The sequence below is a fragment of the Gopherus evgoodei genome, chromosome 11 (assembly GCF_007399415.2).
Source record: "Gopherus evgoodei ecotype Sinaloan lineage chromosome 11, rGopEvg1_v1.p, whole genome shotgun sequence".
Lineage (NCBI taxonomy): Eukaryota > Metazoa > Chordata > Testudines > Testudinidae > Gopherus > Gopherus evgoodei.
The window spans coordinates 41,188,770-41,207,787 of NC_044332.1; the positions used below are offsets into that span (position 1 = coordinate 41,188,770).

The following is a 19,018-nucleotide window of genomic DNA, read 5'->3' on the forward strand; positions in this document are numbered from 1 at the left end:
AAAATTTAGTAGTAAACTATGTCACAGTTATGGGGGTACTAAATAACAGAAAATGTGATGGAGAGCAGATGAAAAGGCAACCAACATCAAATCCAAATTATACAACCATTGTGTACCCAGCAATTTCTTTCCTACTTCAACAGCACTCTACTGAATTGTCCACGTTGTCCGCAAACAAACTTAAGATAATTGGGAGCAGTTGCAATTCTTGTAGTTAGGTAGTAATTAGATATGTTCTCAGATAATAGTTTACAAGCATTTACATTGGAGATTGAGATCACCAGAGACCTCAAAAGGCTTTTTGCAGCTTTGAGGAAACAAGTAGGCAATTTATTTGTGCAACTGCTGACTAAAGGATCATGGGGCAAGCCTAACTATTCTTGGAAAACTAAGTAAAATCTGGAAATGAATAATTTTTTTTTTACATTGGAAGGTGTTGAAGTAGAAAGTATTTCACTAGCAAGGATTGGCGCTGGTAGACAGCAGCAGTATTTTTTTGTTCTTCTGTTATCAGGAAGGTTTGGATTAGAATTTTTTTGTTTTGACCTAATTCTCTCTAGGTGAAAATGGAGTATTCTGGTTGAACTGATTGTGTTTTATGTTCTGAGTCCTCCAGAAAGGAACAACTGAAATAAAGTCTGAAAGAGTCCTATTCAGCCCCTGATGTGCATGGGATCTTAACTCGGGGGTTGGGGGGGGGGCGGAATAAAGGGGAGGGAGAGGAGGATTGGGTGTGATCTTCTGTGGTGTGGAAGACTCACCCTTTACCAATGAATAATTCTCATTGCCAGGATAACACATCTAAATGCATGTGGTTAACAGATATTTTAAGACCTTATAATCATTATTACAATATACCTTATATAAAAAGCCTCAAATGCATCATTATAATAAAATAAGGCTATTATGATGTCTGATATACATAATATAGTCATTGCTCATTAATGTATTATAATTATTAGATTATCTTGGTATTCATAATTACTTTGAACTTTGGTAGTGATTCTCAAATAATCCAGTAGATCAAAACATTGACGGTCGTGCTCCACATAGTATAAAGTACGTCATTTTCTAAACTAAAGTTATTCATTTTAAAATGTTGTAGTGTCCTTACGGTTATAAAATGTACAGTCTCCATGCATTTTGATAGTAACGAAGCAAAAGAGCAATCGTGTAACTGTATCTGCCTAACAGACTTACGCTGCTTCTGTTTCTTGCCCATTTAAACTCTCTGCTTTTCATAACTGTGCTTTATGGTATGTTTCAGCGAAATAAGTTATCATGGTCGGGGTGGGTCATTAGAATACATGTAAGGGTATGTAGGTACATCTGAAAGCATGTGCTGCTTTTAGAAACCAGCTTATCACATAGCTTTTACCATTATTTTCTTTGACATGATTGCAAACAGTACAGTACACAGGATAAGAATGCTTGAAGGGCAAACAATTTAAAGAGGATTCCTGTTTGATTAGTTTTATTACAATAATGCCTAGACACCCCAGCAGGTATTAGTTTGTGCTTAAATGTGATAAAACACAATCCTTGCCTTGAAGAATTTATGGTGCAGATAGTCATGACAGACGAAGGGTGGGAGAAAACATGCTAGTTAAACTTGCTTATAGTTAATCAGTTAAGATCAGGGTGAATATTAAATCAAATTGATTTAAATCACTAGTCAGGAAGACTCAATTTAATCATGGATTTCTGCATAAAAGTGCATTCTTGTTGGTTGTTATAACCTTAATACATATTCTTCAGAACTCACAGATAGATGTAGGTTTCATTTTTAGAAGGTACACAGTATACATTTTTAAAGTGATTTATTTTGAAAACTTTCAGATTAATTTTACAGCTATATCAGAAAATGATTGGTTATTTCATGTACCAAAAGTAACTGAAGCAAATATTTATGAAGTCATTGAGAGGTGAACTAGCTCCAATTCAACAGGTTAATCATTAATATTCGGAGGATTTTCTTGCCATGCTGTATTAGTAGGAGAACATCACCTTTTAAATTTTAAATTGTTTTATTTAACTAAAACAACAACTTTATGTATTCTGGATGTTTTTCTTCAACAGCAAACATATAGTATTTTAACAAAACAAGCATATGAATTTTTGAATTTAGTTAAACATTCAAGTTTTTTAAAATAAGATTTATTTTTGTTTGTTTTTAACTAAAATAGTTAAATGAAATATTTAAAAGAACAAAAACAAAAATTATATCGACTATGTCAGCCAGGTCAACATGAGAAACTTAAAACACTGGCTTCTGCAGATAATCAGTCATCTTCACCGTCATTTTCCTGTTTGTTCATAATCTGGAAAAGAAAAACAAGCGTTCCTGCTTTTTCAGGTCCCAAATAATTTCTCAATTTGGAATCAATTAGTCCAAAGGAAGAAAATATTCTTTCTACGCCAGCAGAAGATGCTACTGCTGTTAAAAGTGAGATTATCACTTAAGTCTCTGAATCCAAGTGCTTAAGTGACTTCTGACAGTTCACTGGTGTGGTTTTCTTTAAAACATCATCCGTAAACATATATTTCTTGAATGGTTCACCCTTAGCGCTGAAGTTTATTATAGTTGGCATTATGGAGGGATGATTGCTGGATGTCCATGTCATAGCCAACTCGTCCTCTTAAGCAGTTAAGGTTTGACCCTGGTACCGAGTATTGAGAATATTTGCAAGAAAATGAGCTGGAGATCATGCTTGTCCCATTTGTTTTGTTTTTTTGAATGCTCGTAATTTAACTCCGTCATTGCATATTTCTCTTTTGAAGATCTTACTTAGTTCCTTCCAAATTTCAACAGCATCAGCAATAAAACAGCTATTTCCCTGAATTTTGTTCAAGGGTACAGAAATAGGCTTCAGGGTACTCAGCATGTGTTCAACATTTCTCTTAAGTCCAATGTTGAGAACTTTGGCTGTGACAGTGCCATCTATTTTTTCGTGATTTTGTTCACAAACTGTCATCAGATTAGGCCAGTTTTTGATATAGTGCTCAAAACAGTCCACTACTGAGTTCCATCGCACGTCTTGTGGGAGAGTTAGCTTGGATCCTCCCACTTTTTTGAGAGCAGCTGCTGCAAAGTGGTTGTTACGGAAGTATTTTGCAATTTCAACAGCATTAGCCTTTATTTCTGGAACACTGAAGTCTTTGGCTGGGAGGTGCATCAAATGGGCACTGCAACCATATGTTATTAGCTTGGGACTCTCTTTTAAATAATTTTTTCTCATCTTGGATACATTTGCAGCATTCTCTGTGACCAAGCATTGTCTGTGACCAAGCTGCATACTAGACATTTGAATTTTTGTTCAGTTTGTTATAGTTTTTACTGTTACTTCTTTTAAGTATTCTGCTGTGTGTGCATTTCCTGATGTATCAATTGTTTCTGTAAGGAAGATATTCCCTTCTTCTGTTGTTACACAAGCACATACAACAGGATCATTGTGCACATTGCTCCACCCATCAAGACTTAGGTTAACAATTTTACTCTCCAGAACTGCTCAGTTTCTCTTTCATATACTTTATCCAGCAATTTGACTGTCACATCTGCTCTGTTGGGTGGACTGTATCCTGGTCTTAATGACTGAACCATGTTAATGAAGTGTGAGTTCTCTATCATACGGAAAGGAAAGTTTGTTTCATAAACAAACTGGGCAATTTTTTCATCAATTATCTCTTTTTGTAATCTGCTGGTTCTTATTACAAACGTATCTATGGTTGTTTCTGGATGATGGAGATTTTTTTTTCTTTTTGCTACAGATGATTTACTGTGGCTATGTGACATGCCTGATGTGACTGAAACACTATCATTGGCAGATAACTGTGAAACTGTAGAAAATGGTGGTGATCTTGAAGGTGGATAGTCTTCAGATTCCTGTAGGTTGAAGATGGATTCTCCTTAACAAAATAAGTCAAGGCAGTTATTTCATTATTATTATCACACTGCTCATTTAGCATTACTTATTGCATTCACTGACAGTCAGTACTACTTTAAAGGTGAAATTGTTAAAGGAAGATCTGCTTATTTCAGCTATTTTTTATCACAACTGCATCTAAAATGATAGTATCATAGAGTAACAACTACATTTTTTTCTTCATACATGAGAATTTAAGAATAGTCCTGTAGGAAGACAGGCAGTCCTTAAGAAAGAAATATGAAATAAAAAAGTTTACCAACCTGAGGATCCTGAATGTTCAAACATGTTCCTTTCATCATCTTCAACACAGCTTCCTCCTGAGAAGGAACACTTCTCATGATGTTGTTTCATTAAGCAACCAGGCCTTTGCATTTCTTGGTTGCACTGTTTTCATTTTGCACGCATGCCTGTCTTATTCACAGGTAGGGGAACTTGATTAAAATATTCCCAGGCTAGATCTCTTTCATGACTTGCTTTTCCCTTCTAATGAGAGAATGGTATGTTAGCTCTCAAATCAATGAAGGCTACACTCAGAAAGACCTCAAGACTTCTGAAGTATGCTGCTCAGATAGTTTCACTTTTGTTTCTACTGCCTGTCCCTCCCTTCTCACATTTATCTCCAGGCTTTTCCTTGTCCAGATCTATTCCACCACCAACAATTTTCTATTCATTGAACTTTTTTGAAACTTTGCACTTTTAGAGAGAAGTAAGGGGTTGACTCTGTGTACACAAATTTGCAGAAGGAAAATAGGGTTGAAGTCTGTTTTTTCTCACCTGTATATATTTATTTAAAAACATTTTTGCTGTTAACAAACATGTTATCTCTGGAGAAACAAATCTACAGTTTCTGAACTGCAAAACTAAGCATCTCTGATGGTATCTTCTAGACTGAGCATTGAATCCCATTGAGTAGATAGAAAGGTTAACCTAAATCTATACAAAAGCCTGTGGAACCCCATAAAATTGAGTCCCTAATCCATGAACTATTGGAACTCATTTACAAAACTTTTCTTAAACATTACATGAATATATTGTCTCATACTATAGAATTAGAATTTATAATCCCTATTCCATGATGAGATATCTTTGAGCTATAATGTATCTTAATTAAAACTATCTTTATATAGGTTTTTTCCCTCAAAAAGCATTTTATCAAAAAAACTAATTTAATTTTAAAAAACCTTTGTTTTTTTAATCTTTAAATCATTGCTTTTTATCCACCCTAGTTAAGATTAATATTTAAGTATTTTCTAGAGAAACCATATAGATACATCGGCACCTATTTTATTTTTACAGAGGGTAAAGTTTTACTGGAAGAAGTTTCAGAACAGTTTTTGGTGTTTGCAAATAAATTAAAAACAGAATAAGTTTTGAGATGGGATGTAATATATTGGTGGAAAAGCCTTGATAAAAGGTATTAGTGTAAAGCTATAGTTGACTTTTCTTACATATTTCACTTTTCATATTAGTGTGTCAGAAAAGTGAATGGTTAAACTTGGGAAAAATCTTCTAAGTGAAATTTGAATATATTAAAGATAAACTTGCCTTTTTAGTGAGGGGTAGGAGGGAGGGAAGTCAGCTTCTTTGACCAACGGGTCTTTCTCAGATATAGCTTCCATTCCCAATAGCGTGTATTAAGTCAATGTTGTTCTTCCAAGGAGACAAATTGGTTAAGTTGTCTTTACTGTTCAGATTGCTATGAGGTGTACCAGATTGCTATAATGTGTAGAACTTCAAAATTCTTTTTATAAATGGTCTTCCATATCCTGCATTGTAAATATGTTCCTGAATCTGTTTAAATTACCATATTTTTAAAAAAGGTGCCTTTTTGTTTTGCTTTGTAAACTGAATAAATTATAGCCTAGTTTTTAAAGATACTGAGCACTTACAGATACCAGTTGAAATCAACTTAAATTTTAGGTGCTCAACACCTTTGAAAAATCAAGCCAGAAATAAAATAAATATTTTAAGAAAAGAATTTTTAACATCCTTTTTCAGTAAATTAAAGTAAGAATTGAAAGTGTTACATTTTAAAAGGGTGATTAAACAGTGTAGGGATATTTTTGGAGAATAGAGAGAGAAGATTTTATAGGCCCAGTATGATGTTAAATGTGAGTAAAATAAAGGGCCTTTCACAATCTAAATTCCTGAGGCAGCACTATGACTTCTAGAAAACCAATTATGGTATTCTCCTTCGCCACTGCCAAAAAAAATGGGCTCTATGTGTACATGTTTGGTGAAAAAACACTTGTGATTTACTTCACATATCTACTGCACTTTGGAAGACCGTGCCAACAACAGACTTCCTGAATGTGTCTGCTTCCTGGCTGTTTAATTTCAGCCCGTATGCAAAGTTAAGCATGTGTACCGAAGGAATATTTGTTTTATTTGTGTTCTTGTGTGGTTTCTCATTCCATAAGAGTAGTTCTTGGTAGTAGAATCCTCAGTAAAAGAGAGAGACAATAACATCACATTCTTTGACGGTCTTTCAACATATTTTCTTACACTCCTGTGTTGGGACAGTGAAGGAAAAACACCAAGGAACAGATTAAGGCAACTTGTATTGGCAAAATAAATGTCAGAACGTTCCCTTACAACAAAAATCAGTTGTGGTTTTGCACTGACATGCATTCCACCATGGCCAAATAGTCAACCCTCAGTGGGCATAGATTAATCAAAATGAGAAGCCTGGGCAAAAAAGGGTGCAGGACAGGAAAGTCTGTTTAATTGCTCTACAGTAAAGGATTATGTTGTATATACAGGGATTACTAATATTAAATAAATAGTTCAATTAAATACATATACAAATATTACAAATTTATTGAGCCTTATACTCAGGTGAACCTGGGAAGCTTTGTTTGTTAATCTCATCTTTAACAATAACAGCCCCATCTTCCCCTCCCACCCCACGCACACGTTTCCAAAGCTAGTCTTCTGGTGTAGCCTGTAGTATTTGTAGCTGCAAATATTTATATTGACCTCTGATAGCAAAATTATATACTGCTAATTGCTACACTCTGTTGCATATTTGCTTATTTCTTGTGAAATTAACACTCAACAGGAAGGAGTGGAGTTGGGCAGGAATGGAATTTTCTGTTTTGTGGGAAATGTAATGAATAAATTTTGTTTTCTGTTGTGGAGTAGAACAAAAACAAAAGTTTCAGAATTTCCCATGAAACAAAATTGTGTGGTGTGGGAGGAAACTTATTTTGGGTCAATTGAAATGTTTTTTCCCCAATATAGATATTTTAATTTTTTAAAATAATAATAGAAAATCAATTAAATTATGAAATTCATTTGAAATGAAAAATCAAAACATTCCATTATGAAAATATTATTCAACATTATGGAAATGCTTTTTGTCATTTTCTGTAAATGAAAATTAGTTGAAATTGACATGCTTCCACAAAATGTATTACTGTCAACAAATCGACATGTTGTTCTTCCAAGGAGGTAAATTGGTTAATTTGTCTTTACTGTTCAGATTGCTATAAGGTGAACTAGATTGCTATAATGTGTAGAACTTCAAAACATCTAGGTGCTGCTAAATCTGCAAGGCCCCTCTGCCCGTATAAATGGAAGTCTTCTCAATACTAAATAAAACCCAAAAATCTGCCTGCATTTAAAGGAGGTAGAGGTTCCTGGCTCCCCACTCACCAAGTCCTTTCAGTGTAGTCCCTAATTTATTCAATTTATAGTAGGTGCTGCTATGTTACAAATAATAATTAGAGAGGGAAAAATGGCTAGAACTGTGAAGGCCATATTGGGTATGTTTACACAGCAACTAGATATGTGATTGGTCGGTGCCAGCTGACACGGGCTTACGGGGCTGGGCTGCGGGGCTGTTCCCTTGCTGTGTAGACTTCTGGGCTCAGGCTGGACACTAGGCTCTAAGACAGGGGTCTCAAACTCAAATGACCACAAGGGCCACATGAGGTCTAGTGCATTGGCCCAAGGGCCGCATCACTGACACCCCCACCGTCGCTGCCCCGGCTCTGCCCCCATTCCACCCCTTCCATGAGGCCCCACCTCTGCCCTGCCTCTTCCCACCCCCTTCCCAAGTCCCCACCCCAATGCTACCCCTTCCTTGTCACCAGGGGTGCAGAGTGCGACAGGAGGCTCAGGGCAGGGAGTTGAGGTGCAGGAGGTGTGCAGAGTGCGACAGGAGGCTCAGGGCAGGGAGTTGGTGTGTGGGATGCAGGAGGGGTGAGGGGTGTGGCAGGGGGTCGGGGTGCAGGGTACAGCAGGTGGCTCGGGGCAGGGACTTGGGTGCAGGAAGGGTGCGGGGTGCAAGCTCCAGCCCGGTGCCACTTACCTAGAGTGGCTCCAGGGTGGCAGCGGCACGCATCGGGGCTAGGCCAGACTCCTGGCCTCTCCCCGAGCCACTCCGCTCCAGGAAGCAGCTGGAACCACGGCCCCTGGGGAAGCGGATGTGGGCACAGGGCTCCACTGTTGCTCCTCCAGGTATGTCCCACGAAGCTCCCATTGGTCGCAGTTCCCTGTTCCTGGCCAATGGGAGCTGCGGGGAGCGGTACCTTGAAGTGAGGCAATGCAGGAGCCCTCTGACTCCTCCCCTCCAGCCTGAAGGGACGCGTTGCCAGCCGCTTAAGGGAGCGATGCAGGGCTCGTGGCGCCATGGGGAGGCAATTCTGCAGGCTGACCGTGGGCTGTAGTTTGCCCACCCCTGGCCTGGAGGTAGGCGGAGGAGGTGGGGTGGGGAGCTTGGCGGGCCGTACAGAAGGGCCCCGCGGACCATGTGTTTGAGACCCCTTCTCTAAGACCCTGCAAGGTGAGAGTGTCCCAGACCTTGGGCTCCAGCCCAAGCCTGGAAGTCTACATAGCAATGAAACGGCCCCCAGCCCGAGCCCCACAAGCCATGTATGCTGTGTACACATCTTCTGAGGGTTTTATTTCTCTATTGATAAAACACCAGGTAACCATGCTTAATCAGTTTATTAATCAAAGATAGATCAGCGTAATACAGAAAGGTTAATATATTGCCAATCTGGAGAACAGGCTTGCAGCAGTTACATCTTCGCAGTGTTTCAAGTTGGGAGTTTATTTTGGCTCTTATTTATGTTTCCCTTGTTCATGACTGATAGAAAATTCCACTGATTCCACAGACCTTACACTCCTTCTCTTATTTAGTTTTGTACATTTCAAATGTTAGTAAACCAGCTTACAAGTAGCATTAAATGATAGAGACATTTATACTCAGTTCTCAGCACACAGTAACATTCCAAGTGTCAGTAGACAGTAGAGATATCTACACTAACTGTAGCACAGGATTTATATTTGGCACACCTCAACAAAACATATATCTTGCTTCTGACAGATTCTTTACATACAAACACCAACAGGTTACAATAATTTTACCACAGTAAAGCTTGGTATGAGTACAAGACATTCTGGGAGTACGGTTCATAGTTGTACAACTTTGCCTAAATACAAAGCATTCTGACAGCATGTGATACTGGCTAACAGCAAGCCTTACCTGATTCTTGGTATGGCACCTCTAATGTGGTAAGGGCAAACCTTACACTATCAGGGTGAGTAGTGTGGATGCACTCAAACTTGGTGTTTTAATTATGCAACACAACCTGCTGCTCTGACATAGACAAGGCATAAGTATTTCTTTAAAATGGTTGCGCTATTTATTTACATTTTAAATCTTATGACTAAAATTCTACATTTGCTTTTTGTACTGTACTAATGGGGATGGAACCTACAATGTTGCCATGATTACCAGACCTATCCAAGGACAATGTTTAATTTGATAAGGACAAGTTATAGGAATACTGATCATTTGTAAGCTATACCCTCTGTGGAAAAAGGAGATCTTCTGATAAATTCATCACTGGCTAAGTACCTGGAACCAGAGTCTGGGAAAATGCTCGCTCAGCTTTTTGACAGTGGTATCCTCCTCTGCAGATGCAGAGAGAATATTTTATTCATTTCAGGTTATTCAACTCATTTGGTTCAGTAACTCATTAATTTAGAGTTAAGAAACCAGTTTATTCACATCATAAAATGTAGATTCTGGTTGACATAAATTATTTGCAGATTTGAGTTGAAACCAGCAAATAGTTTCAGATGAAGAAAAAGATTTTGGAAATCTCAAAACATTTTTTTCAATTGTTTGTTTCAGCAAGAAATTTCATTTAGGAATTTACCTACTTTTAATTAAAAGAGAATACAAAATTCTCCCCCGCCACCAAAAACAAAATAAAATGAAAAACTGGAAAAAAAATGTTTTGGGTCACTCTAAAGTGTTTCAGTTGATCCAAAAGTATTTTTTTTCATTTTGTTGGAAAAAAATGTATTTTTGTTTTGCGTTAATCTGAAACAGATGTTTTTGCAATATTTTTGTTCAGGTTGACAACAAAACTGAAAAATTGGTTATTCATGCAGGCCTATTAAAAACTAGGTGTGCAAAGATGAGATCTAATAATTCTAAAATCTTGGAATGACAGGTGACCAAAAACAATCACTAACAGTTCACTAACTGCAGATAATACTTGCTTTATTTAATAAATCATTAGTTTTGTTAAACAATTTCTTATTTAATCATCACATTTTAAGTTTAATCTAACTAATTTTTTTAAATTTGCTTTTTAAAGCATTTTTAATGACTTCTAATTTTCATCCAGATAGAGCATGATGGAAATCATGAGTAAAAATATCAATCTAATACATCAGAAATGCATCATTCACCATTTTCTAACATAATAAAAAGGTCTAAATTAAGACTCTAGGTAAATGTATGTTAAACTAATATAATTGCTGAAATAAACGTGTAGGTACAGCATATCCTCTTGGTTAGCAAAAGTGCCTAATTTAGTGTAAAGGCAATGTTTAGGTAAAATTCAACATGTTTTAATGGTTACTAACCAATAAGAAACAACCTTTCTTCAGGAAAATAACAAAAAAGTACAAATGCTAAACAAGATTAACGTCAATTATTTAAATCAAGGTTTTCTGCTTGCTGATTAAAATGATTAAAATCAGCAGTTTAAATAGCTTTGATTTAAATCAGTCTACCCTGATGCCCTATATTGTACTGAATTTATGCTCCTTGCTTTTTTAAATCTTTTAGGATTAAGTGGGATATAGTTTGTACAAAAAATGCTATGTAAAATGTGTGGTTTTAAGTATGAAGTAACTTAACTTTGTTTTAGCAAACTGTACTAAAACTTTTTAGTGTTTTCAATGTCACTTGAAAATATAACAATCCAGTAGTTAAAACTGGAACAAGCAAAGAGCGGTTGCACAATATAAATAATTCTCTGTGCAAATTCAGAGTATTAGGAATGTCCACTTCCTCGATCAGATTGGTTTAGATCCGTAAGTGGTTCATAATGTAACCTAGAGGGTTGCATGCTTTGCTGCTTCTGTAGGCCGAGCTCACTGAACACACATCCCTCCATTCTTCCCCCAGGAGCTCCTTGTATGCCACCTTCCCCTCTCTCTGTATGTCAGGGACTCTTTGCAACCCATCCAATGCCGTCCCTCATGCCAGCAGCTCTATGTGCCCCACCACTCCCCTTCACTGTATACGAGGGAAATCTGTGCCCCTTTCCCTCCTATCATTGCTTCCAGCTGTCCTCAACTTGCCAATGGCTCTGTGCCACCCATGCAGGGCTCCCCACTCTCCCCCCGCAAGGGCTTCTATGCGTCTCCCATCCCCTGTGCTCACTCATACCTCCATGCACCCCTTCGACATAATGGCAGGGACTCTCTCCTGCATGTCCTCCTCCCCTATTGGCCTCTAGTCTCTCCTCGTGCCAGGAGCTCTGTGGGCCCCTGATTTTCCCCATACCCTGATTCCCTCTTCCTCCCCACCATTCTTATTTCTTTTCAATCTGGGAGACAAACTATTCAAGGCATAGGCGCCAACTCTGTGGGTGCTCCAGGGCTGCCAAGCTCCCCTCCCACCCCCCCTCGCTTCCACCTCCTCCCCTGAGCGTTCTGTGTCCCCGCTTCTTCGCCTATCTCTCAGCTCTTGCTGCTGCAGAACAGCTGTTTTGCAGCCTAACAAGCTCTGGGAGGGATGGGGGATAAGCAGGAATGCAACATGCTTGGGGAAGAGGCAGTGCCGGGGCAGGGATTTGGGGAAGAGATTGGAATAGGGACAGGGAGGGGGCAGAGTTGGGGTGGGGGTTATGCTTGCATAAGTCGGTGCCTATGATTCAAGGTGACAGTATATTTAAGTTGTATTGGACCGTGGGCAGAGCTGGTGAGGGGGTTATGCTTGGAAGATGTTAATGGCTGCCATCAATTGGTTCTTTGATTTAGACCAAGGATTGGCAACCTGCAGCATGGGTGCCAAATGCGGCATGTGAGCTGATTTTTAGTGGCACTCTTCTGCCAGCCAGGGTCCCAGCTGCCAGCCTGTTCAGCCGCTGCCTGCTTGGATAAACGGAATCCCAGGCTAGCAGCAGGCTGAGTGGGGCCGGTGGCCAGGATCCCACACCGGCAGTGGGCTGAGCGGGGCCAGCAGCCAGGACCCCGGCTGGCAGGAGCTGACGGAGAGAACCCCACACCGGCAGCGGACTGAGCGACTCAGCCTGCTGCCGGTCTGGGGTTCCACCTGCCGGCCTCTGTAAATGTAAAGTTGATTACTGGCACACCAAACCTTAAATTAAGACTTGGTACACCACTTCTCAAAGGTTGCTGACCCTTGGTATAGACAATGACTGAGGTGATTGAAGTTACTAGATCTGTTAACATGATAAAGGAGCTCCTTGTGTCTCCTGTTTTCTGGATTTCTGATTTTCACCAAAATTAATAGTGTTCAGTATAGAACGTTCCCCCAAATTTTGGAATTGATTAGATGTTCCTGAGTTGCTGTATAACAGACAGATATGCCATAGAGCTGAGTGTGAGACCTTGCTTCATGCAGTTTGTTATGGTCAGTACTTTAGTGAAGATTTTGTATACGTTATATGGAAACATTCTTGTGCAAGCAAGTTTGTTATAGAATATAAGTAATTAAACATTTTTTCTTAGGTGCAATGGATGAGCTTCATAGCCTGGATCCAAGAAGGCAAGAATTGCTGGAGGCTAGATTTACAGGAGTAGTGAGTGGCAGCACTGGGAGTACTGGAAGTTGCAGTGTTGGAGCTAAAGTAAGTAGAATTGGGTGGCTATTTAAACCTCTCTGTGAAAGTTAATTTTAATTTTAATTTAAGAAAATATACTATCTACAAAACACATACCGTATATGACAATCGGTCTCATCAGAAAATGCTGTAGTCTATCTGGGGTAGGTTGGCATGATTTATTTTCTAGTTTAGTCTCTTATTCCAGTAGAAACATTGGCTTATGGATTCCATATTATACTTACTATAAAAGTTTCTTTTGGTCTGATGTTCAAGGGTCACTGCGAAAATGGGCTATATGACTCCACTAGGACAGCTTTCATTTTGGGAGAGAGAATGAAGAGATATTCCTTTACATATGTCCTTCCCCCACGTCCTCATTTTTCTGCTGTCTGAAACCAGGAAGACACACAGGAATTTGCACCTAAGTACATCTGTGTTTCCTGTTCAAGCAATTAGTTGAGATTCTATAACTTTCCTCTTCTCTTGATGAGCAGGTTTGTGAAAGTTCCCCTTATTTCCTGGGAAGAACAGTTATGAAAAGGCTATCTCTGTCTAACCTTCTGCAAAACAGTTTTTAGAACTTTGCAGAATATAAGGTGAAAACCATAATAAATAGATTCTTAAAATGGATGCTCCTGTCCAAATACACAAATGTCCGAGGAACACTGGATATGACATGGGAAAGCATTACCTGAAGATGTTCCTAGATAACAAGGAAGATCCCTGAGAAAAACCTACCAATTTTATCTATTCTGGTTATGTTTCAATAGGAACTTTAATTCACAAGTCATCATCTAGTCTGAGGTCAGTCTCATTCTTTAAACTGTCTGAATAATGGAATTCAATGATCCAGTATCTCCCAGATGAGCACTTGCTATGGCAAGTTATAATTTTGCATCATGATGTTTCTGCGCAACCTTGCTTTTGGGTATTTGATATGTGGAAGGAAAGAGAACAACAATCCAGTGATCAAGGAGGTAGAAAATGGACACCCTATCAGATATCAAATGTGTTGGCAATAGGGGAAGCTTTTCCACTAAAGGACTTTGTTGCCGTTCTTTGCCAAACAGATCTCTGAATAGATATAAACCAGGACATAGAAAAGTCCTGTTTTACATTACTTCTCAGGCTGCATGACTTCATACATTTTTATAATCCAAGGATATTTATGGTTTAACTTCTTATTTTTTCTTGGCAGTCTAACCCTTTTATATGGGGAAAACTGGTTATGTTTAAAGAGTAGGAAAATACTGGCAATAAATTGTAGTTTTCAGATAAAAGAGGAGGGTTCTGCCGTTAGGTTTGAAACCCACTCGAGTAAAACCTTTCTGCAACAGAAACACCTCAGTCAAACCAAAACTTGAGGTTGTTAGATGATGGGCCTGAAAACTCAACTATGACAGATGTCAGTGAAAGCCAAAAGGAAGCTGAGATCTTGAGAATCCTGACGATAAAATTTGTAACAAGAATAAATATGTGGAATGTTGTACTTCGCATAGTACAGGAAAGCTGGCACAGGTTACATGAGAGATGGAAAAAAAAATGATCTGAACATACTCGATGTCTGTGAGAGGAGATGAGCAAGGAGGGGCAAGATGGTATGTGTGCTACAATCTTATACTCAGGAAGAGTAATGTATTAAGTGTAGGAATTATGCTGGATAACATCACAGCAAAGACGCTGTTGGCTTGGGAGCCGGTGAAAGAAACACTAATAGCCAGGCTGTGAACAAGACACGTCTGTAATAATAAGGCACCATAGACTGTGGTTAGTGGAGATGTTACACAACCTTGACTTTGTCAGCAACATTGCTTTACTAAGTATGATGTGGAATCAAATGGTTGTTCTTCCATCAGAGGTAGAATAGGAAGCAGCAAAAATTGGATTGGAATTAAAGAAATCCAAGATCATGAAGTAGGAAGCCAGACAACAGGTGCAAAAGTGCAAGTGGAGGGAAAAGATATTGAACAGGTAGAAGAGATCTGCTATCTGGGCAATGTGACGACTTTTGATGGTGGCTACGATAAGGATATTCATATGCGATTTAGGAAAAGCAGACATCGCTTTTGGAAAGATGAAAACATCTGGTCAAACAGGTCTCCACACCAAACTAACGGTTAGATTATGTCATGCAATTGTATTGAGAACACTACAGTGTGGAGCAGAGAGTTGGCCAATGACGATGGCTAACAAAAAGAGATTGGAGGCTGCCCATCACAGATGACTGGGAAAGGTTCTATAAATTTCATGGAAAGACATAAGAACTGTGAGGATTTGGGAACTGACAGAGCAGGACATTCTAGAAAATGCCAAAGAAAGAAGCCTCAGGTGGTTGTGACATGCGCATTGTATTTAAGATGGGAAACATGCTAAGCAAGTGTTGAATAGGTTAAAGAAGGGAGAAAAAAGAAAATGAAGAAAGTCAGGGAAGAACTAGTGGAAGACAGTGACAAAGGATATTGAATGCACTGGCAGTCACCTGGGAAGAAGTACCAGACCTAGTGAGAGATCATAGTCAGTAGAAGAACTGGGCTGTCTGATGTCAGTGGCACTGGAGGAACTAAGGTCTAATGTAAGATAAAGTTCCTAGTGTTATGTGGCTACTGGCTAGCTTTTGGGTTTGTTTGTTTGTTTTTATCCTCTCAGAATCCTAATCTCAGACAAGAAGTCTACATTCATTACAAAAAGAGAGAATTGCTAACTCTCTCTTCAAATCTACTAGCGTTAGTGGATATATAAATGCATCCTCTGGAGTCAGAGCTTTCAAGAAGTATCTATCAGATACTTTGCTGGTCTAAAATAAGGCTGGAGGAATGTGGCTCATTCTAGAGGTTTAACTTTTTTTTAAGGAAAGCCCTTCAAAATGATTATTTGATTATGTATCTGACATACTTCTTGGGCCATGTCTACATTACCACTTGTGTTGGCAAAACTTATGTCACTCGGGGTGTGAAAAGAACACACCTCGAGTGACATAAGTTTTGCCAGCATATGGGGTAATGGGCACAGAGCTATGTTGGTGGGCAAGGTTCTCCCACAGACATAGCTTCCGCTGCTTGTTGGGGGTGGTTTAATTGTGTTGATGGGAGAACTCTTTCCTGTTGGCCTAGAGCTGCTACACGAGAGATCTTTTAGCCGTTCAGCTTCATTGATACAGCTGTGCTGCTGTAAGCTCTCTATGTAGACACTTCTTCCTCCTTAAGGAAACCATTTAAATGATTAAGTTATGGTGTCATATTGGTGTGACTGTTTCATGAGTTAGTGGTCTATCCTGTAAATTGTGTTTGTGCATTCTTTTCAGAGAGGATATGTATGTACAGTTGTTTCCTTTCCAATTTTGATAGAAAACTACATTGTTCAGAATAGCTTTAGAAGCAATTAAGAACATAGAATTTACTGTGCTGGAGCACACCATTTGTCCATCAGATCTGGTATTCTGCTTGCAGGTCATATGGTCTCTGCAGTTGAGCACTTTGTCTTGAACCATGAAATTTGATTCCCCTTACTTTGTATAACTGCAAATACTGTAATTTATTAGTTGTTTTATAAATTTGAACATAATATGTGATATATTATTTTTCTCAATAGGCCTCAACAAATAATGAAAGTTCTAATCACAGTTTTGGAAGCTTGGGATCTCTAAGTGATAAAGAATCGGAGGTATGTATGTTTACAATATTTTAATGCAAACAAAATACTTACAATGTGTTCTAATGCAGTTATATTTTCTTTAAGACGCTTACATATAAAAATATCATTTCTATATATACAATAAGATTAAAAAGTGCATGTAGTGGTAAAAACTAAAATTCGTTACATCTTTGGACCAAACTAATTTTTTTTTAGATGGAGATATGTATGGTAAGACTTCGTAAATGTGCTGTCATGGAACGTCCTGCTTGGAGTGCCCGTATGCAGTTGGCCCCAGCATGACAGACACGCCTGCATTAGTTTATCCTTTTGTAGTTCCAGAAATAGTCCAAACAGTCTTCCAAAGTATAAATACGGTTCCATGCACATAACCCATAAGAAAACAAGTTCCAACACCAAATTCTACAGTTACAGACCTGTCTCCACACAGTTCATCAAGTAGAGCCCCAGCATCTCTGATCAGTGCCCTGGCTATCCAGTGCAACCTCAGTGTCCCTCACTGTGTCCTGGGACTCCAGCACAATCCCGGTGTTCTTAGCCATGCCTAGGGGATCAGCCTTCAGCCTTCCCTCGCTTCAGTTTTCCGGTTTGAGAGCCAGTGGGAACCTTCCTCTGCTGCATTCAGCCTTCAGCCCTCTCCAGCCTTTTGTGACCATGGCTCTCTTGCCTAGGAAGTATAGCTGGCTAGCTTTTCCATGGGTTTCCGAGCCCTCAGCCCTTTTCAGCTTCCTGGCACCGGCTTTGATAGTCGGCAGGCTAATCCCTTTGTTGGCTTCCTTGATAATTCCTCCCTTTTTCCAGGGAGTCTCCTGACAGGCACCTTAACTCAGTAGGTCTCCCTCTTGCTGGTCTCTTCCTCCCTCAGGTCTCCTAGTTTCTTTATAGTACCAGGTGCTGCCTGGCTCTCTAACTGGCCAAACTGGGGGCACCTGTTCTGGCACAAGGGAGCTGGACCCTGCTTCATCTAGTGGGGCCAGCCATCCTGTGAAAAGCTCTTTTGGTCCTGTGTTTAGAGAATTTTCACTTTTTAGCTTATGTTGGTTCTGCATTGCAGCATGAAAGGTTAACTACATTTCATATATAAATAATTGTATTTTATCTCATGCCTGTTATTTAAAAAAAAAAAAAGGCAGAGATTCTGTGCTGTGCCTCCAAGAGCAGCGAGGGAAAGAGTAAGATCACCTTTAAACCACCTTTGTGCCTTCCTGATCCTGGGATACTTTGGCCAGGTGAGGCCCCTGGCATAACTCAAACGGCTCTGGGGGATCTGTTACAACAATTTCCTTGGGTTTCCCATGGAGTTGGAGATCTGTTCAGAAACTGCATTACTCTGAGTGCTGTGGCCCTATCACTGACATGCCCTTATATTAGGACTCTCAAGTGGGGATGTGTGGAGGGGTGGTTCAAAGTGGTGGTCTTCACAATGCCTGCACCAGGGAAATCCCCCCTTTAGAGCATTTGCATACTACTTCAGCCTTTTTACCACCAGGGGGACAGTGTGAGGGTTAGACTCTCACTCCAAGACTTGATATATAGCTATGCTGCATGATGATTAAGGTTAAGATTCTGTCACAGGAATTTTTAGTAAAAGTCGGAGACAGGTCACAGGCAATAAACAAATATTAATGGAAGTCTGCAATCTCTCCCTGACTTTTACTAAAAATATGTTGGGGGGGGATAGGGACAAACAGAGCACTGACTGCTGCTGCTCTAGCAGCAGAGGAGCTGACCCAATCCCAGCTACTGTTCCAGCAGGTAGGGGGTCAGTCAGCTGTTCTGATGGCCTGGGACTGGCCATCGGTCAACTGTTCTGGCTCTGCCCCAAAAGTCATGAAAGTTCCGGAAAGTCATGGAATCCGTAACCTACATGATTGTTGTATCGTTAATGATGATAAATTCATATTTTGGAACTAAGAATGGTGTGTATAGCTTGCTAAATTTTTACCTTAAGGCAGAAAAACTTTGACTAGCACAGGGAAACCTCCTTAGCCACTGTTTAATTGTAGCTCTATAAATACTCTTCAAATGTAATTAGTTTGCCAGTATTTATTGTTTTGAGAAATATAGAAATGTGTTCAATGATCAGACATTAGATCATTTTCCACATCTAAAACCCTTTTTCCTCATAGTTTATAATATCTATAGCATCTGAAATGACAATTTTTACCACCTTTATTTTTTTTCTTTTCGTGTGGTGTGGAACCTAGTTTTCGTATTGTAAGGATGAGTTTCTGGCATCATTTTTTCCCCAAAAAGTGTTTTATAGGAAAAAAGTGGAGGAATCCTATATAAAAATTACATGGACTTTGTAAATGAGAGGTAAAAGGGTGGAGAAGA

General features: G+C 39.2%; 1 protein-coding gene across 5 annotated transcripts in view; it reads left to right on the plus strand.

Moving 5' to 3' along the window:
- TLK1 (tousled like kinase 1) overlaps nt 1–19,018 on the plus strand; it is a 148,022-nt gene that overhangs the window by 51,394 nt on the left and 77,610 nt on the right. For 4 of the 5 annotated variants that reach the window (XM_030580053.1, XM_030580054.1, XM_030580050.1 and 1 more), the window contains 2 exons: nt 12,936–13,054; nt 16,619–16,690. In XM_030580053.1, the coding sequence (XP_030435913.1) occupies nt 12,941–13,054; nt 16,619–16,690 (186 nt within the window). In that variant the 5' untranslated portion in view covers nt 12,936–12,940. Of the gene's footprint in view, nt 1–12,935; nt 13,055–14,671; nt 15,603–16,618; nt 16,691–19,018 lie in introns of those variants that run through there. The other variant, XM_030580055.1, reaches the window with a different exon arrangement.